Source organism: Suricata suricatta, chromosome 9 (genome assembly GCF_006229205.1).
Source record: "Suricata suricatta isolate VVHF042 chromosome 9, meerkat_22Aug2017_6uvM2_HiC, whole genome shotgun sequence".
Lineage (NCBI taxonomy): Eukaryota > Metazoa > Chordata > Mammalia > Carnivora > Herpestidae > Suricata > Suricata suricatta.
Window position 1 is genome coordinate 100873126 of NC_043708.1, and position 23313 is coordinate 100896438.

Consider the following 23313-nt stretch of genomic DNA (forward strand, 5'->3'; position numbering starts at 1 on the left):
GTATTTGTCAAGAACTTTGCGGTTCTTTGTAATTGAAATTGCTAAGTTTTGAGCTACCATAGTGGGAGGGAAATAGGTGAGGGAGGGGATGAACTTTTAAGTGCCAGAGCCCCAATGACTTTCACATGCTACCTCACAGGCCTATTTACAGGTTAGAATCATCTGGAGAGCTTTTAAATTACTAGTACACAGATTCTTCCCCCCCCCCCGACCAACTAAGTCAGAATCTCAGAATTTGGGGAAGGGAGCAGATCTAGCCATTAGTAGTTTTTTAAAGTGCTCCAAGTACTGCTAAAGTTCAGCTAGGGCTAAAAACCATTCTAGCTTTCAGCCCCAGCCAGTGAGATGCAAGAAACATTTATTAAAATGTACACAAGATATTTGCCAAGCTGTGTAAAATAAATATGCAGGTTTTCCCATCCCTGAGCTCAAATAGGCAGGTTTGGGAGCCTCAGGTTTTGTTTTTTCCCCTAGCCAGTGGCAGATCCCAAAGAACAAATGGGAAGGAGATGGAGAAAGATATTGTAAAGATGTCCACGGCATTTTTTAGAGAAGGATGGGCCAGAGGGGTAGGAATCATTGATTATATGTATTTCAGGAAGTGGAAAATATGGCATGTTCTCAGTCTATCTAAATTATATAACTTTGAGGTATGTGATCCATTTGTATCAAAATAATGAGGCATATAATACGTTCCATTTAACATGTGTGGGAATTCTTTGCAGAGTAATTAGCATTCCTTTCTTCAGCCTGTATTCAGAGGAAACATACCATTCACACCCTCTCTGTGTTCACATTTTCCAGTGCGTTGGAGAGACTTTTTTTTTTCAATAGAAATCTTTGTCCTCTTCCTAATAAGACTTGGATTATATTTGGAGAAATTTAGCATTTCTTTCTTTTTCTGGCAGGAATTGATTTTAAAATCAGAACGATAGAACTAGATGGAAAGAAAATTAAGCTTCAGATATGGTAAGTCAAACAAAAATTATATACACAGTTTCTACCTTAATTGGGAATTGAAAGTGGGAATTGAAATGTGGAAAATGTGAATTGTGCTAAGTTAGAGGTAACTTGTGATCGCTAAAACATCTTTTCTTTATCAGAACCAACGGGAAGTGGGTAATATTCACAGGCGTCCCCACCGAGAAGGAGAAGGTAAAGAGTGATGCCACTAACCCTCCCAGCTAGAGGAGAGCTGAGCGCTCATTCTACCCAGACACTGATTCTGTGGGGAAGGGAACTAAAAGCTAAGAGCACATACACTTTACCGTTGTAGGTGTTGCACCTTCGACATCAGATAAGGCAAAAGTATTCAGGCGGTAAGAACCCTTCGTGGCTTCTTCTGAGGAAAGTACAGACCCAGGTTCTAGTTTCTGCCTCTAACCTGAAGACTTGGACCTGTACCTTCCCTTCTTAAGGCCTATTTTTCCTCATTTATAAATTGTTTGGTCGGACTGCAGACATCAGAGTTCTCCTCTAGATCTGATACTTTATATAAGTTCCTTTTCATATTTCTTCTCTTTAAATTAAAACAATGAGGAACACTGGACTGATCTAATCTGTGATGATGACAACAGCAGACAAAGCTCAGAAATCGAGAGCAGTATAGATTAAGGAGGAGCCAGGGCAAAATAGCAGAGTAATATATATCAGCTTTCTCCTTAGGCTGTTTTTCTTCTTTGAATCTCAGAACCAGGATAGAAATAGAGCCTCCTGTTGAAACCCACTAGTCCTTCTTGTACAGAGGAGGAACCTAGGACGTAGAGCGGTGAAGTCCATCTGAGGGCGTCCGTCTTGGTTAGTGATTCAGCTGGGACACGTATGAGCCTAGTATAGTGAGTGGTTCCCAGTATATTTGTTGGAAAACATTGTCAAGGTTACCACAGGCTGCCCTTTTCATCTATTGATATTTAGTAAGAAGCCAAATATTTTAAAGGTATTTTTTAAAAATTGAGGGGGGAAAGCAAAGAGAATTTCTGACTGTGCCGAACCACCCTGACCATAGCAGTAAGAAGCCTTTCTAGGAGTCTGCAGTCGGTCAGCTGATCAGAACTTCACATAACATCATAGCACGATCTGTCAGTACTCTCTGCAGCAAAATAGTCTCCGTTCGGTCTTCACGACCCACATCCAGTATGGCAGGGTTTCTCCTCCGTCCTCACCACAGAGCGGGTTCCACATCGAGTAGTGTGTTCAATCAAAATATGATTGGTTGGCTCACAGATGCTGGGCTTCTATTCCTCCCCTGATTTCTTCGCCATATACCAAACTAGTGCCCCGTGTGTCTCATCCTGATCAGTGAGCAAGTAGCAGGATAGATGGCTGTGGTGGGATGCCTGGCCCTGCACCGAACAGCTGAGACTGGGATGCCCCAGTGACACTCAAGGCATGAGCTGTCGAGTGGCTTAGCACTAGACCCGAGCCCCCCGAGCCTGCTGCCTCCTGTGCACGGTGAGGGCGGCGGTCGTGCCACCACTGCACTGGGTGGCGGTGGGCATCATGTGAGCACCCGAGGAAAGTATTTTGTGAGGTGTATATAAATGTTAAGGTATTTATTGTTTCTACTATATTTCCCTTGGGCCTTCATCTCTTGTTTGGGTTTGGCATGCATTCGATTTCTCGCATATTTCCACAAATGCCTCGCTCTCCCCTGCAATTAAATTGTACAGTTTAGTTTGCCTTAGAAGCACAGGGAGTGAATTCGTTCTGGCGGTGTGTGGCAGATTTAGAAATATTGATTTTCCCAGATAGCAAGTGAATTTGACTCCCTTTATAGGGATTGCTTCAGTAAGCATAATGAGAAATTTTTAAAAAATTTTTCAGGATGGATTTTAATAGAATGCCATCAGCTAAAAAGCAAGAATATACTAAAGTCTACGTAATTTTGAAGTGTTGTTCATATTTCCAGACTTTGGAAACATTGCCAACCACTAGGTGTTAAACTCCAGGCTCCCATTTAATCCCAGGCTCTATAGCTGAAAAAGTTCTTAAAGAGATCCATTTTAGTGCGTTCTGCTGAGCAGAATCTACACAGTATTAAGTCCAGCCCAATTGCTTGTGTTGTACAGAAACCAGACTTTCAGTGGAGAGAGCAAAATGCCTTAATCATTAGGCATTTATAGAAAGGATTATAACTACCTCCAGGGGTCCAGGAATTAAGAACCATTCTCTGTTCTCTCCCACATGTGTTTGACTAATATAACATGCCAGTTCCTAGCAGAGCCATGTATTTTCCTGTTGCTGCTTTTATCATCAAGGACCAAGTTTCCCACCAAAGTCCCTGCGAGCTCCTGACAGGCTCCTGTGGCCACCACCGCCTCCAGCTCCCAGACACACAGCAGGCCCCTGCTGCGGCTCATTCCCCTTTGCTTGAAACCACTGCCTTTGTGAGCGGACCAGAATTACACTCGCAGCGTCAGGTCCCTCCTCGGTGGTGCTGGTGGTAACTTTTAAAACCACTCTCTCCTTTGTTTCACGTTTTAGGGACACAGCGGGTCAGGAAAGATTTCGAACCATCACAACGGCCTACTATAGAGGAGCCATGGTGAGTGTGTGTTAGGGTTTTGTAACTCTTCCGGTGAAAATAAAACATGAATATTCATTTGTCAAGTTTATAGGAACCAAGCTAGAGTCTAGTATAATGGGGGAGATAGATTTTTGGATGTGAAAATAAGACATACAAGAGGTTTTCTTGGGGGTTTTTGTTTTTTTGTTTTTTTATGTCCTGTGTTTAGTAACTGCATGCTTCGCCATTGGTTTTCATGGTACTCATCAGGTAGATAGCTTGTGGATGTTTGAGAATCCCTCCACACATTCTGAGCGATTATATATTTTTGTGAAAGCTGGGAGGCCAATTAAAGACAGTGCCAGTGATTCGGGTAAAGGCTAAGATGGGAGTATGAATAAGGCCTTGTATGGGAGCAGTGGAGTTAGAATCGGGAGAGATGGTGGCTGGTGGGCCCATCGGATTGAGTGACTGACTGGCTGTGAGAAGGTTATGCCCAGGGCTCAGCTTGGACTGGCTGGCAGGGTTATGTGGCTCTTTATCAAAGCAAGAGTACAAAGAGGGAGAGAAGATTTGGAGGGGACAAAGGCTACCTTGTGTTTTACTTAGCTGGGTTTTCATGACTACATGGGACATCTGGGAGCTGATATCCAGTCACTGGTCTCCAAAGTACGTCTAATCCTATCTTCTACTCAGCGTCATCTTGTGCCCTTCTCCCATTGGATCTATGCACTCTTACCAAGATGGCTTTCTTTCAGTCAGTCCAGTGGGTTCTGGGCCTTTCTGGTCAGCAGGATATTTGTTTCTGTTGTGTGTCGGACACTTGGGCTTTCTCTTCTTCATCCCAGCCTCAACCCCATTGCCCATTTCAAGTTTACTCAGTCCTCAGGTCTTGGCTTTAATGTCATTCTCTCAGGGAAGCCTTCTGTGTCCACTCCCATCTCCTCAGCCGGATTGGATTAGCATTTGTCTTCAAAACTCCTCATGCTTCTTCATAGCAGTTGTCAAAGTTATAATTAATTGTATAATTACCAGCTTATTGTTTTTTTTTGCTAACTGTGCATGAAAGGAAAGGGCCTTGTCTATCTTGTTCATTGCTGGTAGCACTAAGTGTATTACCAGACATCCAGTGGATCCTCACTAAATATTTGCCAAATGGATAGACGGATGGGGAGATCTAGCACTTAGTACAGGAGTATGGTTTGGTAATGTCTGGTGATACAGGTCTTAGGCACAGATATTACAAGTGTCAGTTGACAGATTGAGAGGATAAGCCTTTTAGAAATACCAGACATGAGGGTCTTTAAAGATACAATGACATTGCCTTTCATTAAACCTGTATAACAGATGTATTATATTTTAAGTGTCTGTGATTTACATAGATGATAGTGACATTTTGATCCATCCATATAAAAAGAAACAATTTTATTCTATTATTTATTGATAAAGATTTTATTTTTAAGTAATCTCTACATCCATTGTGGGGCTCGAACTCACAGTCCTGACATCAAGAGTCTTTACCAATTGAGTCAGCCAGGCACCCCTAAAAATTATCTTTTTTGGGTACCTAGTTAGCTTAGTCAGTTAAATGTCTGGCTTCGGCTCGGGTCATGATCTCATGGTTCTCGAGTTTGAGCCCTGCACCAGGCTTTGTGCGGACAGTGCTGAGCCTGCATGGGCCTGTCTCTCTCTCTCTTTCCCCCTCTCTGTCTGTCTCACCCCCCCCCCCAAATAAATAAACTTAAAAAAAAAGAGAGAAATTTTATTTTTATTTATATTTAAAAATTTTTTAAATGTTTATTTTTGAGAGAAAGAGAGAGAGAGAGAAATAGAGTGTGAGTAGGGAAGGGGCAGAGAGAGAGGGGGAGACAGAATCTGAAGCAGATTCCATGCTCTGAGCTGTCAGAACAGAGCCCAACATGGGACTTGAATCTATGAACCGTGAGATCATGACTTGAACTGGAATCAGATGCTTAACCGACTGAACTACCGAAGCACCCACAAGAAATAATTTTTAAGTATGATAGTTATAGTCTTAGTATAGGAGTAAGAAGCCAGACATTTCTACTTGTAATAAACAAGTACACCACAGAAGTGATCACCTCTTTCTTTCAGTGCTATCTCTGTTTTAACTTAAACACCCAGTTAGTGCTGATTCTTATCATGTGAAGTCAGGCAGAAAGGGTGTATCACCTTTACTGTAATCACTAATTCATTAAAGGTTAACAGTAAAAACATTTACAGACTATTTATTTACCTGGTAAGACAGTGGAAGTATTTATTTATTTATTTTTGCTTCTCTGGACTTAAACATTTTTATTATGTTTTATTAAAAAGACAAAGGACAAGGGGTGCCTGGGTGGCTCAGTCAGTTAAGTGTCCGGCTTCAGCTCAGGTCACAATCTCATGGTTCATAGGTTCAAGCCCCGCATCGGGCTCTGTGCTGACAGCTATCTCAGAGCCGGGAGCCTGCTGCAGATTCTGTATCTCCCTCTGTCTCTGACCCTTCCCTGCTCATGCTATCTCTCTCTGTCTCTCAAAAATAAATAAAAAACATTAAAAAAAAAGACAAAGGACAAAACAAACGATTTCTGGAGAATAGGAGTACACTGTCATTATATTCTGTAACTTTAGGTATATGAAGTACTAAATAAAGATCTTTTTTTCTTCTTACAGGGGATTATGCTGGTATACGACATCACAAATGAAAAGTCCTTTGACAATATTAAAAACTGGATAAGAAACATTGAAGAGGTGTGTATGGAGAGACAATGATGTTGGGGGGGACCCTGCTGGTACTTGCACAGGGCTCCTTCTGTCTCTGGAAGAGGCGACAGAGCCACTGAGAAGTAGGGCACAGACAGGTCATGCCCCCTCGCTCTGAGGAGCACCACAGAGGGAGAGATCTCTGGTGCTGCTGGTCTGGTGTCTCTGTCAGACAGGGAGCTGCAACCAGAACAGCAGCTCCACGGAATTTTAAACTCGGGCCAGATCTTGAAAATAATGTCCTCCAAGTCCCCATTTCACACATGAGGAAACAGAGAGAAGACACTTGCTTGTGCTCCTTCCTAGAGCTGTAAGATCTGACGCCCCGGCTCCTGCCATTGGACTGGCAACGATACCGCCCTCTCCCAGCATCTTATTAGTTTTCCCTTCTAGCATCTTCTCCATCATACATATTTGAAATCTGGTTTAATTCTACACTGGTATTAAGATTTGTTTTTGTGTCTTTGACATTTCAGAAAGCAATCTGACTTTGAAATCATTCTGTGCACATTTGTATTAACCTACATGAATTTATATGTGAAGTAGTTCAGAATCCAGAATCCCTTTCTCATTGGCTCACTCTGTCCTGTTTTTTTTTCTTCCTTATTTAACCTAAACTAATATTTGGAAGTTTGTGGTTGGATAGCCGTTTAATTTCTGTTTGTTCATGTACAAAAATGGCCTGAGAAGGCCTGCAAGCTGTTGAGGGAGTAGCTAGCACAGGCTCTTCCGCTGTAGCCCTTCTCTCCTCCATCTTTTACATTTTCCTCTGGATCAGGCCCTGTGTTGAGTAGAAGATTGTCTTATTAAATTTATGGATATGTTTCTGACAGGTTAGGATTTGCCTATTGAATAACTGTGTTTTTCTCAGGCTGTTTTTATAACATACCATTTTCTCCCTGCAGCATGCCTCATCAGATGTTGAAAGAATGATCCTGGGTAACAAATGTGATATGAATGACAAAAGACAAGTGTCAAAAGAAAGAGGAGAGAAGGTAAATTGGAACTGAGCGCATAAAGATTGGTATCTGTTCACGCTAAACGTTTATTTTCTTAGTATTTAATTATTGGTTTCAGTTTGAAAAATATGTTACTTTAATCCTTTAAAAAACACCAAAGAGATGTCATCCATACTTGAATGCTGTGAATTAGTATTCGAGATCCAACCCCATATATTGCATAGTCATGACTCACTCCTGAAGAATTTGCTGTTTTCTGGGAGATACAAATTGGTCCTTTTTCAGATTCATGCAGCTTAGAGTTCAGGCTATTTCTTCCATAGCTGTGTGAAAATGCCCGGTTTTAAAGGTCAAGTAAAGCAGTCTCTTCAAATAAAAGTAATAGAATAGGTGAAGGTTAAAGAGTAATCATAGTCCAATTCATTTTTTTTTCATAAGAATATTGTACTGCACATTAGGTTTAGGTCATTGTGGATAAACTGCTTGAAACTCATCAAAGCCACTGATTTCATTTATAGGCATTTCTCTATTTTGCATCCTGCCAAAAAAGCTTGTTTTATATACATATTTACTTCTCTGACATTTTCTAAATTAACTCAGAGTCTTCAATTTTTAAGTCTTGGAATTTTCCTGTAGCCTTTTTTTAGTGATACTTACAAAATATATTTTGTTTTTGAATCTGACTGCAAACTTTCCCCCTAGGAACATTCATTTAGTCTTGGTATTTTAAGGAACTGGGAGCTTTTTAGGAGTAGATGGAAATAATAACCAAATAAAAACGAAAGCAGTGAGTACCTAGTATTTTAAGCTCTCGTTCTTTCATGGACCGATTTATTAAAAAATAATGAAAAGTCAGTATAGTCACTGTTGGAGAGTTGTACTTTGGGAGCAGGTAAAAGAGGTCAACTAATTCCAAATTAATGATAGGAGCAAGTGTCTGTCTCATAGTTTTTCTTTTCTTTTTCTTTTTATGTTTATTGATTTATTCTGAGAGAGAGAGAGTACATGCATGTGCAGGTGAGGGGCAGAGAGAGAAAGATGGAGGGAGAGAGAGATTCCCAAGCAGGCTCTGCAGGGCTTGATCTCACGAACCATGAGATCATGACCTGAGCCAAAAATCCACGAATTAGATGCTTAACTACTGAGCCCATCATACTTTTTCTTGTAAGTATATTAGAGAACTAAAGTATAATAGAACAAAAGGTACTTAAATGGTGTTTTGAGTGGAGGTGGTGCCATTTTACTTATGATGTTTAAGTTAGCTGTCTACATTGCAAAAACATAGAAGAAAGCAAAGAAATTTGAGAACCACAAGAGGTCTCAACTAGACACTCTACCTTTGGGACTTTGAGAAACCTAGAAAATGGAAATGCTTTATATGTTGAAGCAAACTGAACTGAATTTAAATGTTTCTGTTTGCCTTTCAGTTAGCAATTGACTATGGGATTAAATTCTTGGAGACAAGTGCAAAATCCAGTACCAACGTAGAAGAGGTAAGAAGGAAATGTTTGATGACTTATTACAGGGTAGCATACTGGATTCTGAACTACTTCACATATAAATTCATGTAGGTTAATACAAATGTGCACAGAATGATTTCAATGTCAGATTGCTTTCTGAAATATGAAACACACAAAAACAAATCTTAATACCAGTCAGTGTGGAATTAAACCAGATTTCAAATATGTATGATGGAGAAGACGCTAGAAGGGTAAACTGATAAGATGCTGGGAGAGAGCAGTATCGTTGCCCGTCCAATGGCAGGAGCCGGGGCTCAGATGTTACAGCTGTAGGAAGGAGCACAAGAAACGCTCTAAGACTTGTCATTTTCTTTCCTTTTTAAAAAAATTTTTTTAATGTTTTATTTATTTTTGAGAGAGAGTGAGACAGAGCATGAGCAAGGGAGGGCCAGAGAGTGAGAGGGAGACACAGAATTTGAAGCAGGCTCCAGGCTCTGAGCTATTAGCACAGAGCCTGAATCAGGGCTTGAACCCACAGATTGTGAGATCATGACCTGAGCTGAAGTCAGACACTTAACTGACTGAGCCACTCAGGCACTCCCATCTTGTCATTTTCTTAGTGAATGTGTTCTGTGAGCTCTACCTCCATATTGTGAACTTCTGTGCTTCTGACTTTATGTGGACTCAGGTTGTTGAATTTCTAACACCCAGCCTCCACATGGGCTATATGAGATTGCTCAGTTAAGATTCACTGAACATGGGGCGCCTGGGTGGCTCAGTCAGTTAAGCCTCCAGCTTCGGCTCAAGTCAGATCTCACGTTTGTGGGGTCGAGCCCCGCATCAGGCTCTGTGCTGACTCTAGCTCGGAGCCTGGAGCCTGCTTCAGATTCTGTGTCTCTTCTCTCTCTGCCCCTCCCCCTCTCATGCTCTGTCTCTCTCTGTATCAAAAATAAATAAAATATTTTAAAAAAAAAAAGATTCACTGAACAGAAGGTAATGGTTCTGTTTAAGTTCACCTTTGCCCTTTGTTTGGGAAGCTGGAAATCCTGCACTCGCCAACCAAGCATAGTGTCCTCTGCTCATTTTCATAGTTCCGTCATCCTGTAGCAGCCTGTAGCAGGAGAGTCTTAATTACCTTCATGTCTGTACTCTCTCAAGAGAGAACTAAACTGTTCATTGAACAGATTCCCTTAAATTAAGCATAATACACTGTTACACAACAGCATTTAGTAGAAATAAGTGTGTCTGAGAATAGTTTTAATAAATTTTCAGTAAGTTAATTGTTAAAGACAAGCAAATCAGCTAAAGACTTCTAAGAATAGATTTTCTTTATCAAGGACAGAGTTGTTGATCATATTTTCTTTTTTCAAAACATTTTTTAAACTGATCACAAAAATGATATATGTGTGTTAATATGTGTAACTGAATAATGTTGATGGTTTTATAGACATTTAATTTCTTGGGCTACTCACCATTCACCATAACATTATTGAAATGACTTTATTGGCCAGTTGGCACTGATCAGAACTTTTTCTTTGTTTTCAATAACACTAATTTTTTCAGGTTGCCTGATGGGTGTTAGGAAATAGGAAGCTTCTATTGATTAATTACATAAGCATAGATAAGCAGAAAAATGCTTCCATCTGCTTGTCACAAAAAAGCAGAAAAAGGGGAGCCTCTCTGGTAGAGACAGGAGAAAATGTGTTCACTGAAGTGGCCCCATGGGATTGCTCTCACAGAATGAACTCCATACCCTGGCTTAATGGAGCAGGTCTCTGTTCGTGCCTGCACCCTGCTCACAACTGTGGCTTAGAGCGAGCTTTGAGTTATGGAAATACAGACCTGAGAGTGTGCCTGAGCTGCTTATTCTGCCCAGGTGTTCTACAGAAATTAGTGGTTTGTCCAGAGCTTTAACTTAGTGCGGTTGGCTTTTCATAAGAACTAGGATGGGCTTCTTTAAGAAACTTAGGCTCATGGGTGACCAGTTGTGACAGTGCAACATTGATAATAAGAGATGATAGTGGTTATCATATTGTTTCTCTTCGGCTTGATTGGACATAATCCTCCTCGTGAACATCTTTGGAGGCATCAGGAGTGGTCAGAAACAAAGAAAATGACAACATGCTTTTAGCATGGAGACAACTGAAGACGCTTTAAGAGTCTTGGCTCTGTAGGGGGGCACCTGGCTGGCTTAGTGGAGCGTGCAAACCTTGATCTCAGGGCTGTGAACTCAACCCCCACATTGGGTGTAGAGATTACTTAAAAATAAAACATTAAGAATAAAAAAGAGTCCTGGATCTTTAGAAACAAAATAGAGATGATAGAATTAAAAAATGTTTGGTTTGGGGTAAGAAGACACAAGGCACAAAATGAGATTCTGGAGCTCTGGGTATTCATTCAGTTATTAAAGAGATATTCAGCATCTCCTAGACCAGGCACGGTGCCCTGCTCTGAGGACGTGGGGTGACTTAGTGCCTCCGCCCCACCAGGTGCTCTGGGTGCACTGAGAAAGCTACCCATAACTCAACCAGTGTCACATCAGGAACTTGTGCCAGATATTATGTGCAGAATGTATTTGTTGAGTGAATGAATGATAGTTTTGTAACACTGGAAAGTATATAATTGAAAAATAGGATATTCAAGTGTATACTGTGATTATAGTTATGTTCTTTTCTCAATTAAAAGATGTCAAATAATTGTATAATGGAATGATGAAAGAATTCCACATTTCTATTTTAAAATATGCTGTGAACATATAATAATAAAATATTTGGTTTACCTTTAGGCATTTTTTACACTTGCACGAGATATAATGACAAAACTCAACAGAAAAATGGTTTGTATCACTTTTCATTTTTATTTCCATTATGCTTTTTGTTAAATTTGTTGTCTTATTCATGCCATTTATTTATTTGATTAAAAGGACAGGCTTGATTATAATATATTCATGTCGACTCCTTTTTTTCCGGGCTCACATAGTCACCTGGTTGGACTTTGATTCTAATTTCTGTTGCTTTACATTTCTTACTTCTGAACCATAGCTGCCTCAGTTCTCTCATCTGACTCTTCAGGTGGTCTTTAATGGAATTTTGACCAGAATAATTAAAATAATAATGACACAAATTAAATTTTTGCCATAAAATTATGCAGCTTGGTTTTCATGTTACAGACACTTACATCTATATGTAATTGTGATCTTAAAGTTCTTAACGTTTGCTTAAATTAGAAATGATCCCCAAACCCATAAAAACCCTGCTCAGCCCTTGTTCAGGGCTCTCAGCACGGATCCACTGTGCTGGTGAAGTCTGTGAGCCCGAACTTAGGTCTGGTGAGCCTAAGCCATAATAAAACCGCCCTTTGCTTTTGCATGCGTGAAAAAAAAAAGAAAAAGAAAAAAGAAATGAGCTTAGTGATGAATCATTAGGACCACACTGGAGGTTTGTTTTAACCTGAAGCCTGAATATAATTGTATACCGTATGTTACCAACTCTCCCTGCTTCTAACAAGAGAATTGCCTATACCAATGTCTTAACATTGTTTCCCTCATTACCCTTGAAATTTTACATTCCATTGGCTATAATTTCTCTGAACTGGAAATAGGAGCTTCCTATCTAATATACTGTTAACATAAAAGGTGCTATCCTAAAAATATTTTTCTCGTTTTAATCCACCATTTCCGAAGAAACAGACCATGTCAGAGCCTAACGAATTGATTTCTAATACAACTCTACCGAAGAAGCATTTATGGTTTGGTTTGAGATTTGTGCTTTTTAGAGAATTGGGTCCAAACCATGAAACTTTAATTTCCTTGGTAACTTTATTATCTTCCCTTTTTCAGAATGACAGCAATTCATCAGGGGCAGGTGGACCAGTGAAAATAACAGAAAACCGATCAAAGAAGACCAGTTTCTTCCGTTGCTCGCTACTTTGATGAACTCTTTCTGAGAGACTGCAGCACACCTAAAGGACCCTTTCCTGCTTCTCTGAAAGCACAGGTCAGCCAGCCTCAGAACCACACCGCCCGGCTGCTGCGGAGAACACCACTGAACCTAGACTTCTCGACACAGAGGGCCACGTGGGTCCCGGCCTCGTGGCCTGGCAAGATAACAGGCTCCTTTTTCCAAACCTGGAAGCAATGAAGTGGAGACATACGCAGGACTTAACTTGTTCTTTCTTTGGTTTGTCCCAGAAGCTGCTACCTTTCTTTTCCACTTTGCACATCAGTGTTAGCCTGTCCCTGCTAGAGCACAGTCTCGGACTCGTATCTGCACAATTTTGCCTTGTGAAGATGTAGACAAACTTGTGCACTTGGGGGTGTTTGAAAAAAGCAAAACATTTAAGGCGGAGATTAATTTGCTCAAATTAAAAGATGTTTGGTCTGGTTCATGTGGCCAAATGTTACTGCGTTGATAGAATTGTTTTAAGGCTCTAGTTTGTGATTTCCTTCAATAAGAATCATTAAATTCTGATAAAATGTATCTTAAAAATTCCTAAAGATGTCCAGCTATCATTCAGAGGCCACATTTATTTCTCCAGATGGTTTAGAATCTTGCTTCATTCCTGGCCCTTTTGCCAGAGAGTTTGGGTGACTAAATCACTTTTTTAATTGATTACCTCTGCCTAATCTCTAGAAACCACATTCGGAAATCACCTTAAGCTCACTCTTCCTGGGGCTTGTATCTACTGTTCTTTCCTATGTTTGACCTATTGTAACCACTCAGTTATCTAAAACATAACATATTTGAACATTGTTGTCTATTTCTAATTGTGAACTTCTTGAGCTGAAATTTTATACAGGCAGAGAGATGTACCATTTCGGTTTTATTTCAGCATCTTACTGTGGTGCTGTCCCATCAGCATATGTAATGTATTTTTCTCTTCAGTTCACTCTCTAGCCTGCTGGTTTCATTTGTTTATACCCAGTCCCTACCGTAATCCCTGTCTGCAAGAGTTAACAAGAATTAGATTGAGTCCTTTGTTCATAGAAAGCTTACCTATAAGGAGAGAGATCAACTTGTTGATGTAAATTTAATAGAGATAGCTCTTGGTGATGGTAAACCTAATGATTTTTTCTGTTTTTATTTGGGCTTCTTTTTTTTTTTTCCTTTTTAATAAAGGTAATTAGACCTAGACCTAGTGCAGCCTCTAGGAAAAGTTTTGCCTTTCTGTTAGAGAAAATATGAGTAAGGTTTCCATTCGAAAACAGCTGTTGAATGTGTAGAACCCAGTTCCATCTGTTCAGGTTTGTTGTTATAGACCTTGGTCCAGTCATTTGGGCCAAAGCCAGCCAAGAACTTAGCTGCCTTTCTCACCAGACACTGGTACTGGTATACCTTTTGTAGATGAAACCTTTACATAAGGGGGAAAAAAAGTATTTAGTGTTACCTTAGGTGCCAAATTCAAATCTTTATGTCATTGCTCTTATTCTGGCCTTCAGTGTCATAACACAGAGGGGAGTAATAAGTAGGTGATTAGGGAAATGAGCTCTTTTTAAATCACTCTTCCTGTTAGGCCTTTTTGGTTTTGTGGAGGTTACCACCATGCTTGATAGTTTAGAGCAGAGAGGAAAATGGAAATGGATTGCTTGTTACCACAGAGCGTTGTGCTTCCAATTGAGACGTAGCATTAGAATGCTTGGACCAGTCCACCTTTATTTACTACTTGTTTGAAAACTTACGTCCAATTTAGCAACAGCAAATATACCAGAGCTGTTTTTGGATGGATATGCTAAACTTGACAAATGTTGACAAATTTCAGCCTTCTTGATTTGTTTTCTTTTTTGAATTCACCTATAGGCTTGGGAGGCACCCGCTGGTGTCCCAGTGTAATCAATAGTTGTTCGACTGAAAGCTGATTGTACATTTGCCGTCTTAAAATCAGATACGTTTTTGGAAAGAAAAAATAATTTTTTAGAAACATCTTGCCTTTACTAATTCTCTGAAAAAAGATCCAAGCAGTTAAGCTTTCTGAATGGTAACAAAGTACTTTCTAAAAGGCAAGTGCTATGACACCACATATGAATGTAATTCTCTTAGTATTTACCTCTGACTATTTGGTGTCTTAACACTTTGGTTTATATCTCAGGGGTTGTCTGCAAACCAAAACTGACATATTCTGTGGTTCGCTTTTTTATTTTTAACAGAATGCTTTGCTTTTGATTTATTACTTCTCTCTTCTTTTGTCTTAAATGGGTTAATAATTAGTCTCCATGAATTTCCCTTTGAAAGAGCCTGTAAAAGTTAGATGAGTCTAAAAGTGCTCTTTGAAGTAGCAGCAATTTGGGGGTATATGCTCTGTTATATAGAAATAAATTGTCCTTGCTATTTTCTTACATTTAGCTTTGCTAAATTGTATATAATTTGAGCTAAGACCATAGGAAATGCCCTTTCTGCATGGTAAAATGACCCAATAAATACTCCACTTTGCTTAATAATGTACATATAGTGCATTATTTTTTCTATATGTAGATGAATTTAGTGACAGATAATTGTCTGTTCCCTGCTGAAACTGAAGAAATCTAGTTTTGTGTGAACATGTTTGTGGTCTTAGGATAAGGTACATGAAGACTTTGGCAGCAGTGCTAGTGGTTCGGGGCTGCACTTTATTATCAGTGTGCTAATTTCTGACAATGATTGGACTAGACCTTTTCAAATAGAGTCTGCAGATGTCAGACCATGAAAATGTGCTGTAACTAAGTAGCATGTAAACCAGTTGACTGTAAAACGTTTCGCTGGGAATTTATTTTAGCTCTGTTTTACTTCATACAGATTATGAGAAAATAATCCACCTGTGCACCAGTTAGGAGGCGTCACAGGGTTTCTTACTATTTACATGAACATTTTGTGCAGTCTTTGTTATAAATGTTCCGAAGACTATACTCTTTACTCTGAAGGACTATTTTTTAATTATACCTCATTTAGCTAACTAGTATTCTAATACCTAGTAGGAAAACAGTGAGCCAGCCTTTAAGCATCCAGCACCATTTAGATTATATGTTTTGTTTCGGACTAAAGACATCATTGGAAAAGGTAGGAGATAGTTTACTTTAGAATAGAACATATATGTCATATCTACTTAGTGCAAAAAAGGTATTCTCTCCCTGTCTACATTAAGAAATTTAGCTGTGCAATATAGATAAATGTTTGCAGAAATTTCTAAGAGATTATAACTCCATTTTACAGATTCTGAATGCTGAGAATCTCTATTAAGACTTATAAAGTTTTTCCTGTGGACAGTAAGTGATACATTGAAGCAGACTTTCTTTTCTAGTTCATGACTTAGATTTCTTTATAAATTTAGTACTTAATCTTTAAAGATGGGCTTCTAAGCTCCAAACTTTTAAACAGTGTTTCATTACATTGGTTAACTTAGCTCAGATTTTAAGCACTCATTTCTGCTGTCAGGTTTTTTAGAATTTTTCTTTTAACAGAAAGGACATTTCTTTTCTTTCTTGTGATATCCAAAGAAGGAAGGGAAAAGAAATGTCTAAAACTGAAATTTTTTTGTCCTAGCGGGACCTAGAGGGACAGGATATGCTAATAAAAATTTAAATCCCAGCACAACTTTACAGGAGAATCAGTCTCTTTTTTTAGCCTAATAATAATAATGGGAGTCATGTTCAATATGAAAAAATTCTAAATGACTGAAATTTACAGAAGTGAAAATTAGCAAACAATTATTTTAGGGATATTTTCAAATTTTACTTCTTTCTTTGCATTGCTTGTGCCATATGCAATTGCATTTCTTATTGCCAAGAACTAATAGCAACTTCTTGTTTCATTTTCTTACCTTTTTTAAAATGTGAACTTAATTGTTATAATTCATTCCTATGGCCTTACAGATGGGTTTTTTTTTTGTTTGTTTGCAGCTGACAACTGTAGTTCCTTTAATGCAAAACGCCATAAACAATTTGACTAAAATCATGCCCCTGTGGGAAATATCTAGTCTTTCCATAGAATTATCCTACTGTGTATGTTTTGGCATATTTTATTTTTGCTTCAACGGCTTAATGTGAAAAGCTCCTGCAGATAAAGTAAACCTGTCATGTGGTTAATCTTGTTTAAGCCAGCTCATTAACTGTATACTGATAACTGATGCTGTGGTTTGTTTTTTTTTTTAAATGGACTTTATTCCAGGTGAACTTTTTTTTACAATAATGTTCGTCTAAAATAAAACCTACATAATGACAATACGACTGTGAAATGGACTGCACGTTTAAAAAATGTTTCCTCAAATTTGCTGAGTGTATGTGATTCAAACCATGGTGGAGATATCTTAGCAAACTTATCTGGCTTGAAGTTGTTTAAAACTTAGAAAAATGGCCAGAACGCCTGCTCATACTATATCAGCATATATCGAGGTCGCTCTGTTCCAGAACTGCAGCCTTCCCTTAGTCTTCACAAATGTCGTTTCTGTTGCTTTGTTTTCACTTCCAAATACCACGGATTGAGGCCCGTGGTCCTCGCACTCTGCTTGTGCACCTTCCTGGCGGTAGCCTTTTGCATTCAGCCCCACCACCATTTGGAATTTTTACTGTTCTCCAGCCTCCTACTTCTCTCCCTTCACCCTTAGTAAATAGGCCTTTCTCTTCCTGCTCACAGAGAAAAGCATCATTCAAACCTCTTTCTCCCCAGTCTGTAGCTTCCCATGGGCGGGCTGCCCAACTTTTCACTCCTTCCTTTTGGAATAGAGGCATGCCTTCCATTCTGTGCGCTTCTCACAACTGCCTCTTCTCTGAACTCTTCCTCCCCCTCTGCCCTTCAGAGAACCGCAGCTCTTTCTCTTAGGCCTTCACACCCTTCTCCTGTGTTACCCCTGTCCCTGCAGCATCTAAGCAGCCCCGATGTTTGATGTCCATGTAGCAGGTCCCAGGGGAGATGCCTAGTAAGCAGACCAACTTGGAAGTTGATCCAGCCCTTGGCCCCACCTTTTCCTCTTCCTGTTGTAGCTAAGCTTCTTCAAAGAGTTGCCTACAGTTACTGACTTCAGTTTTTCATTTTTCATTTATCCCTCAGCTCTATTCCAGTTCGGCTTCCACCCCCACCACTTCACTGACATTGTGCTTACAACTGCCTAGTTGCTAAAGTAGTGGACAGTTTTCAGCCCTTATCTGGGCTAACCTCTTGGTGGTGTTTGACCAGTATATCTCTTCCTCCCAGAACTGTTCTCTTAGCTTCTGTGACGGTGTTCTCTTGATTTTCCACTGTTCCAAAAATAATTTCATCCTTTCTCATGGTTCTTAAATGTTCATAACTTCTGTGCTCGGCTGAATAATGGCCCCCAAGGATGTTCATGTCCTAATCTCTGAAACCTGTGAATGTTACTCTGTATATGGAAAGGGACTTCACAGATGTGATCAAGTTAAGGAACTTGAAATGGGGGGTTGTCTTGGGTTATCAGGGGGTGGGAAGCATGTAATCCCAAGAGTCTTTATGGGAGGGACATAGGAGGAGTTGGAATCAAAAAGAAACTGTGTGATGACAGAAACAGAGGGAGAGAAGGTGGGGTCATGAAGGGCTGTGAGCCAAGGAATGTAGGTAGCTTCTGGGATCTGGAAAAGCTAAGGGAAAGATTTGTTCCTAAAGTCTCCAGAAGGAACCAACCGTACCCTAACACCCTGACTTTACACTGGTAAGATGTATTTCATAATTCTGCCCTCCAGAACTCTTAAGAGAATAGATTTGTGTTGCTTTAAAGCTACTAAATTGTGATTATTTGTTACAACAATGATAGGAAACTAATACAGCTTTCAAGTTTATGTCTCCAGTCCCACCCTCTTTGCAGGAGGGCAGCCTTCCAAGTTGATCTGCCTACTGGACATCTCCCCTGGGACCTGCTACGGGTGCCTCAAACATCACGTTTCGTCTGAAACTCATAGTCGGCTCTCCATCTTTCCCCCTCCCCAGCAGTTCGCACCAACAACCCTTAAGCCTAGGAGGAAAAAGCTGTTCTCTTTCCTCTTTTTTTACATGAGAGATAGCACCATCACCTACCTAGGTCTGCTCACAGTTCACTAGCCCCCAAGCTTTTTTTTTTTTTTAAGATTTTATTTTTAAGTAATCTCTTGGCCCAACGGGGGCCTCAGTTTACGACCCTGAGATCAAGAGTTGCATGCTCAATAGCCTCCAAGTCCTATAGATCAAACACCTTAATCTCTTTCTAATCCATCCATTGTTTCTGCCTCTGTTCAGGCCTCCTCATCTTTTGCCTAGATGTCTGCAACTTCTGCTAACCAGTCTCCCAGTGTCTAACTTGATTTCCTCCAACCCAGTTTTCACAGTGCCAACAGGCTTTTAAAACTGGAATCTTCAGGGGCCCCTGGGTGGCTCAGCCAGTTGAGCCTTCTACTTCGGCTAAGGTCATGATCTCACAGTTCATGGGTTCGAACCCTGCATCGAGCTCTGTGCTGACAAGCTCAGAACCAGGAGTCTGCTTCGGATTCTGTGTCTCTTTCTATGCCCCTCCCCCCCAAAAGTGAAATAAAAATTAAAAAAAAAAAAGACTGGAATCTTCTATCACTGCCAGATTTAATCCTTCCAGTGATATCTCATAATCTTGGGGTAGGAAAAAAAGCTAAACTCTTTAGCCTGGCAAACAAAGCTATTTACCGCCCCCACACCTTTCTCTCCAGCCTTGGCTCTTGTCATACCCGAACTCACACTCATTTTAAATGTCACCAGTAATTGCAGATTCCCAAATACACCATGTTTGTCATTCCTTTGCTAATGTTGTTCCTTCTGCTGACTTCCTGTCCCTTTTCTGGCGAACTCTTCCTTATCTTTCAAGACTTACTAAGGGTTTTTCTGGAAAGACTTCTGGCACAACCCATCCAGGTTAGGAGTCCCCTCCTGTGGATGCCTAGAGTGTCACTGTACCAGATGCAAATTGTCTGTTTATTTCCTTCCCACTAGACTCTAAGCTCCCAGAAGCATGGGGACTTTGTTTTTAGCTTTTGAATCCACTATATTCAGTAAGGAGCCTGGCACACAGTAGGTATTTAATAAGTGTTGAAAGAATCAGTGACCTTCAGCAATCATCAAAATTAACATGTTGAAGAAAGCTAAGTAATTCAGGAGCTGTTTTCTGTTTACTTCTTAAAGATTTAAAGTAAATTCATCAATGCCTTAGTAAGTATAGCAATAAAAAGAGAAGCTTTATTATCTGGTTTTTATTCTAGCCCTTATCTTACGTTATTTTAGTTTTAATTAAATACAGAAGAATTTCCTTTTAATAAGTCACCCAAAATACTGTCTAGGTATTGATAAGTTGAGTAAACTTTTTCTCCCCTTTTCTTCATGTATCCTAACCTTCAAGATTTGGGTTTTCCAATATTGGTTCCAGAAATATATGAAAATGCCCCCATAGCAAATAAAATTAGTTTCTGCCCCTCAGAAATGCCCTGCTTTTTTTCACTCTGAGGCCTCTCCACTTGTCCTTCCATTTCTTCCCTACTTCTTATCTTTTGCGAACTCCTAAGCAGAGACCTGATTGAGTGCATGTTCTCTTTAGCAGAACCTCACACATCTGGACTGTGTGCCCTTCCCTCTTCCTATATATTCTCACAACACCCTATACCCGCCTATCTGGCTTCCCACTGGACTGTAGGCTTCACAGAGGTAGGAGCACATCTGGTTTATGGTGTATCCCCATTGCCTAGCATTGTGCCTGATATTCTGTTGGCATTCAGCATGCATTTTGACAAAATCAGGCGCGTTCAGGGTGGTATGGCCATAGACTCAGCATGCATTTTGAATGAGTGAATACATTGTTGAGTAAATACAAATCTATCAGCACTACCAGAAACAAAGCTCAAGTGAATTCATTAGTGTCTTGTGAATTATATGTAGGTATGTCAAAACCTTATTTGACAAATTGCTACAATGTGGTATTACTTTTGTACCCCACCCCTGCCGCACGCACACACCCAGCTTCCCACATGCACCCAGTTCTGAGGAATTCCCAGCAGTCTGTATCCAGAACCACACCATGTGTAGCCCCCTTCTGCCAGTCACCTCTTAGGGATTTAACCATCATCACTTAGTACCTTATGTTTTCAAGTCTTCAGAGGGAGCTAATAGTGCGTAAGAACTTGAGTCAATAACACTACTGCTACTTAGCCTCAACCTCCACTCTTGTAAACAGAATTGTTTGAAGTCAGTATAAAAGTGCTTTTAAAATAGCAATGCATTATATAAATGTAAGGTGCTATTCAGGGAAAACTTGAAATCAGTTTTCCCAGTAAATAACCGTGAATGCTGAAGATGACTCCTTTATCAGGGATTTCCCCAGTTTGGTCTAGTTGCTTTCTCAGTATTTTCTAAAGTCATGGCAATAATTATAATGATAAGCCCAGAAGAATAGTTGCTATAAGTGACTATTAAATTTAGCTGGAAGCTTTCTGGAAGTGCAGGTAAAGCCTGAATATGATGAATTAGCTTTCAAAGCTGAGCATGAGTATCTGTCAGGAGAAACAAAATTTTTTTCTAGCCCTGAACTCAAGTAGTAAAGCATAAATCTAATAAAGATTGAACAATGATACTGAAAGTTTTATAAAATAGGGAGATGGCCATTTGTTGTGTAAAAATCTTAATTTATGCTAAGGACAGTACATTATGCTTCTGTGAAGGCATTTCTGCATGGAGCTGAAATAATGGAATTGCGTGATAACTTTGATTCAAGATTGAACCAAAAGAATATGTAATGGTGACTCACTCCATCATTTTGAATTGTTGTCTCAACCTGAGTTTCAGTAGGTGCTGTATAAGACATTTCAAAATGAAGAAGTATTTTGTAGAGTAAATGGAAAGTATATATGTCTGTTGTTGTTTTTTTAAAAAATTTTAATTTATTTTTGATACAGAGAGAGACAGAGCATGAGAGGGGGAAGGGCAAAGAGAGAAGGAGACACAGAACCGGAAGCAGGCTCCAGGCTCTGAGCTAGCTGTCAGCACAGAGCCCGACACGGGGCTCGAACCCACGAACGTGAGATCTGACCTGAGCCGAAGCCGGAGGCCTAACCGACTGAGCCACCCAGGCGCCCCTATATGTCTGTTTTAAATGGGCAAAGGTGACATTTTACCCTAATTAAATAGTTGAAGGGGTGCCCGGGTGGCTCAGTCTGTTAAGCTTTTGACTCTTGATTTCAGCTCAGGTCATAATCTCACATTTCTGTGAGAGCTAGCCCTGCATCAGGCTTTGCACTGACAGTGCAGAGCCTGCTTTTCTGTCTATACCTCTCTCTCACTTTCTCTCTCTCTCTCTCTCCCTCTGCCCTTACCCCGTTCACGTTCTTTCTCTCTCTCAAAATAAATAAACATAAAAAAAATAATTAAATACTTGTAGTTGCAATATTTGAAGGTCCATTTTCAAAGATGAGATGCAAAACATGTTCAGTCAGGTGCCGTCTACTGGCATATTTCTTTTCAGTGTTCATTTCCAAAAGCCTTTATTCATGATATTAAAGAATGAGTAGGAATGGCTAACACTTATATACCACTTACTGTGTTGGCACAATTCTCAAAATAACACATGAAGTATTATCATTATTATTCCCTTTAAACCCGGAGAAACATCTTAGATGTGAAATCCAGGAACTTAACCTTCTGATTTTAATTCTTAAATCTCTCAGAAATTGTTACATTAATATAAAGTAGCAAATGTTTATAAGTTCCACTTTTTAAATTATTTCATTCATTGAACAGGTTTTTAGTGAGCACCTTTTAGGTATGTGGAAACAGCAAAACGAAATAAATTTCCTAAAATTTACATTTTAATCGGAGACAGAAATGAGCAAGTGAAAACGGAGCAGGGAGATTTTCCTGTCCGTATAGGGTGGGTGACCAGAGAAGAGCTTCAAAAACATCTTTTCTGAAGCCCTAGGGGTGAGGGGATGACATAAATAAAAACAACTCTGAGGACAGCTTCGTCCACCACTATTTCGTATTTTAACTATTGTGAGTTATTGCCTGGGTGACCGATATCCCAGCTTGGGTTTTATATACGAAGGAGCACGAAGTTCCCGCAACAGTGTAAAAGGCAAAATGTGCTTTAAAAAGACAACTTTATTTAAAAAATTTAAAAAGACAACTTTATTTAGAAATGGAATCCTACTTCTGTCCGGAGCTGTTTTTCTTTAGGGGATCTGGAATCTACTCCCCGTTCTGGCTCTAAGGTGGGTTGGGGAATCTCCCCTCTTCCCAGCCACCTCGCGGCCGGCACTAGGAGCGGTGATGCTGATTTCGGGGACACGAGGCCCGACGCTAACGTCGCCAGGTGGCCAGTGAAGTGAACCTCGGCATTGAGTCGGCTCTAGACGCCCAGTTTGGGGACGGGGGGCGGGGAAAGCCTGGCGATGAGGCCCAGCCCCAGCCCCGCCTTCCAGCATCGCGCTTCACCCTTCCGCCCCGCCCCAACACCCCTCCGCCCCGCCCCGACACCCCTCCGCGGCGCTCCGCCCAGCATCCAACCCCCTCTGTCGCGCCCCGCCCCTCCGCCCCGCCCCCTTTGTCGCGCTCCGCCCCTCCTGCTCCAGTTCCCTCCGCCCCACCCTAACACTCTCCTCCCCGCCTCCGCCGCGCCTCCAGCCCCTCCGCCCCACTCCTCCGCCCCGCCTCCAGCCCCCTGC

At 40.4% G+C, this 23313-nt stretch overlaps 1 protein-coding gene across 1 annotated transcript in view; it reads left to right on the forward strand.

Annotated features, from left to right (window-relative positions):
- The window catches only part of RAB8B (RAB8B, member RAS oncogene family), a 54930-nt gene extending 38187 nt beyond the window's left edge, over nt 1-16743 (forward strand). The window contains exons 2-8 of the mRNA XM_029952678.1: nt 909-969; nt 3484-3544; nt 6182-6259; nt 7177-7266; nt 8658-8723; nt 11476-11526; nt 12529-16743. Coding sequence (XP_029808538.1) covers nt 909-969; nt 3484-3544; nt 6182-6259; nt 7177-7266; nt 8658-8723; nt 11476-11526; nt 12529-12621 — 500 coding nt within the window. The 3' untranslated portion in view covers nt 12622-16743. The remainder of the gene's footprint in view (nt 1-908; nt 970-3483; nt 3545-6181; nt 6260-7176; nt 7267-8657; nt 8724-11475; nt 11527-12528) is intronic.
- The last annotated feature ends 6570 nt before the right edge of the window (nt 16744-23313 follow it).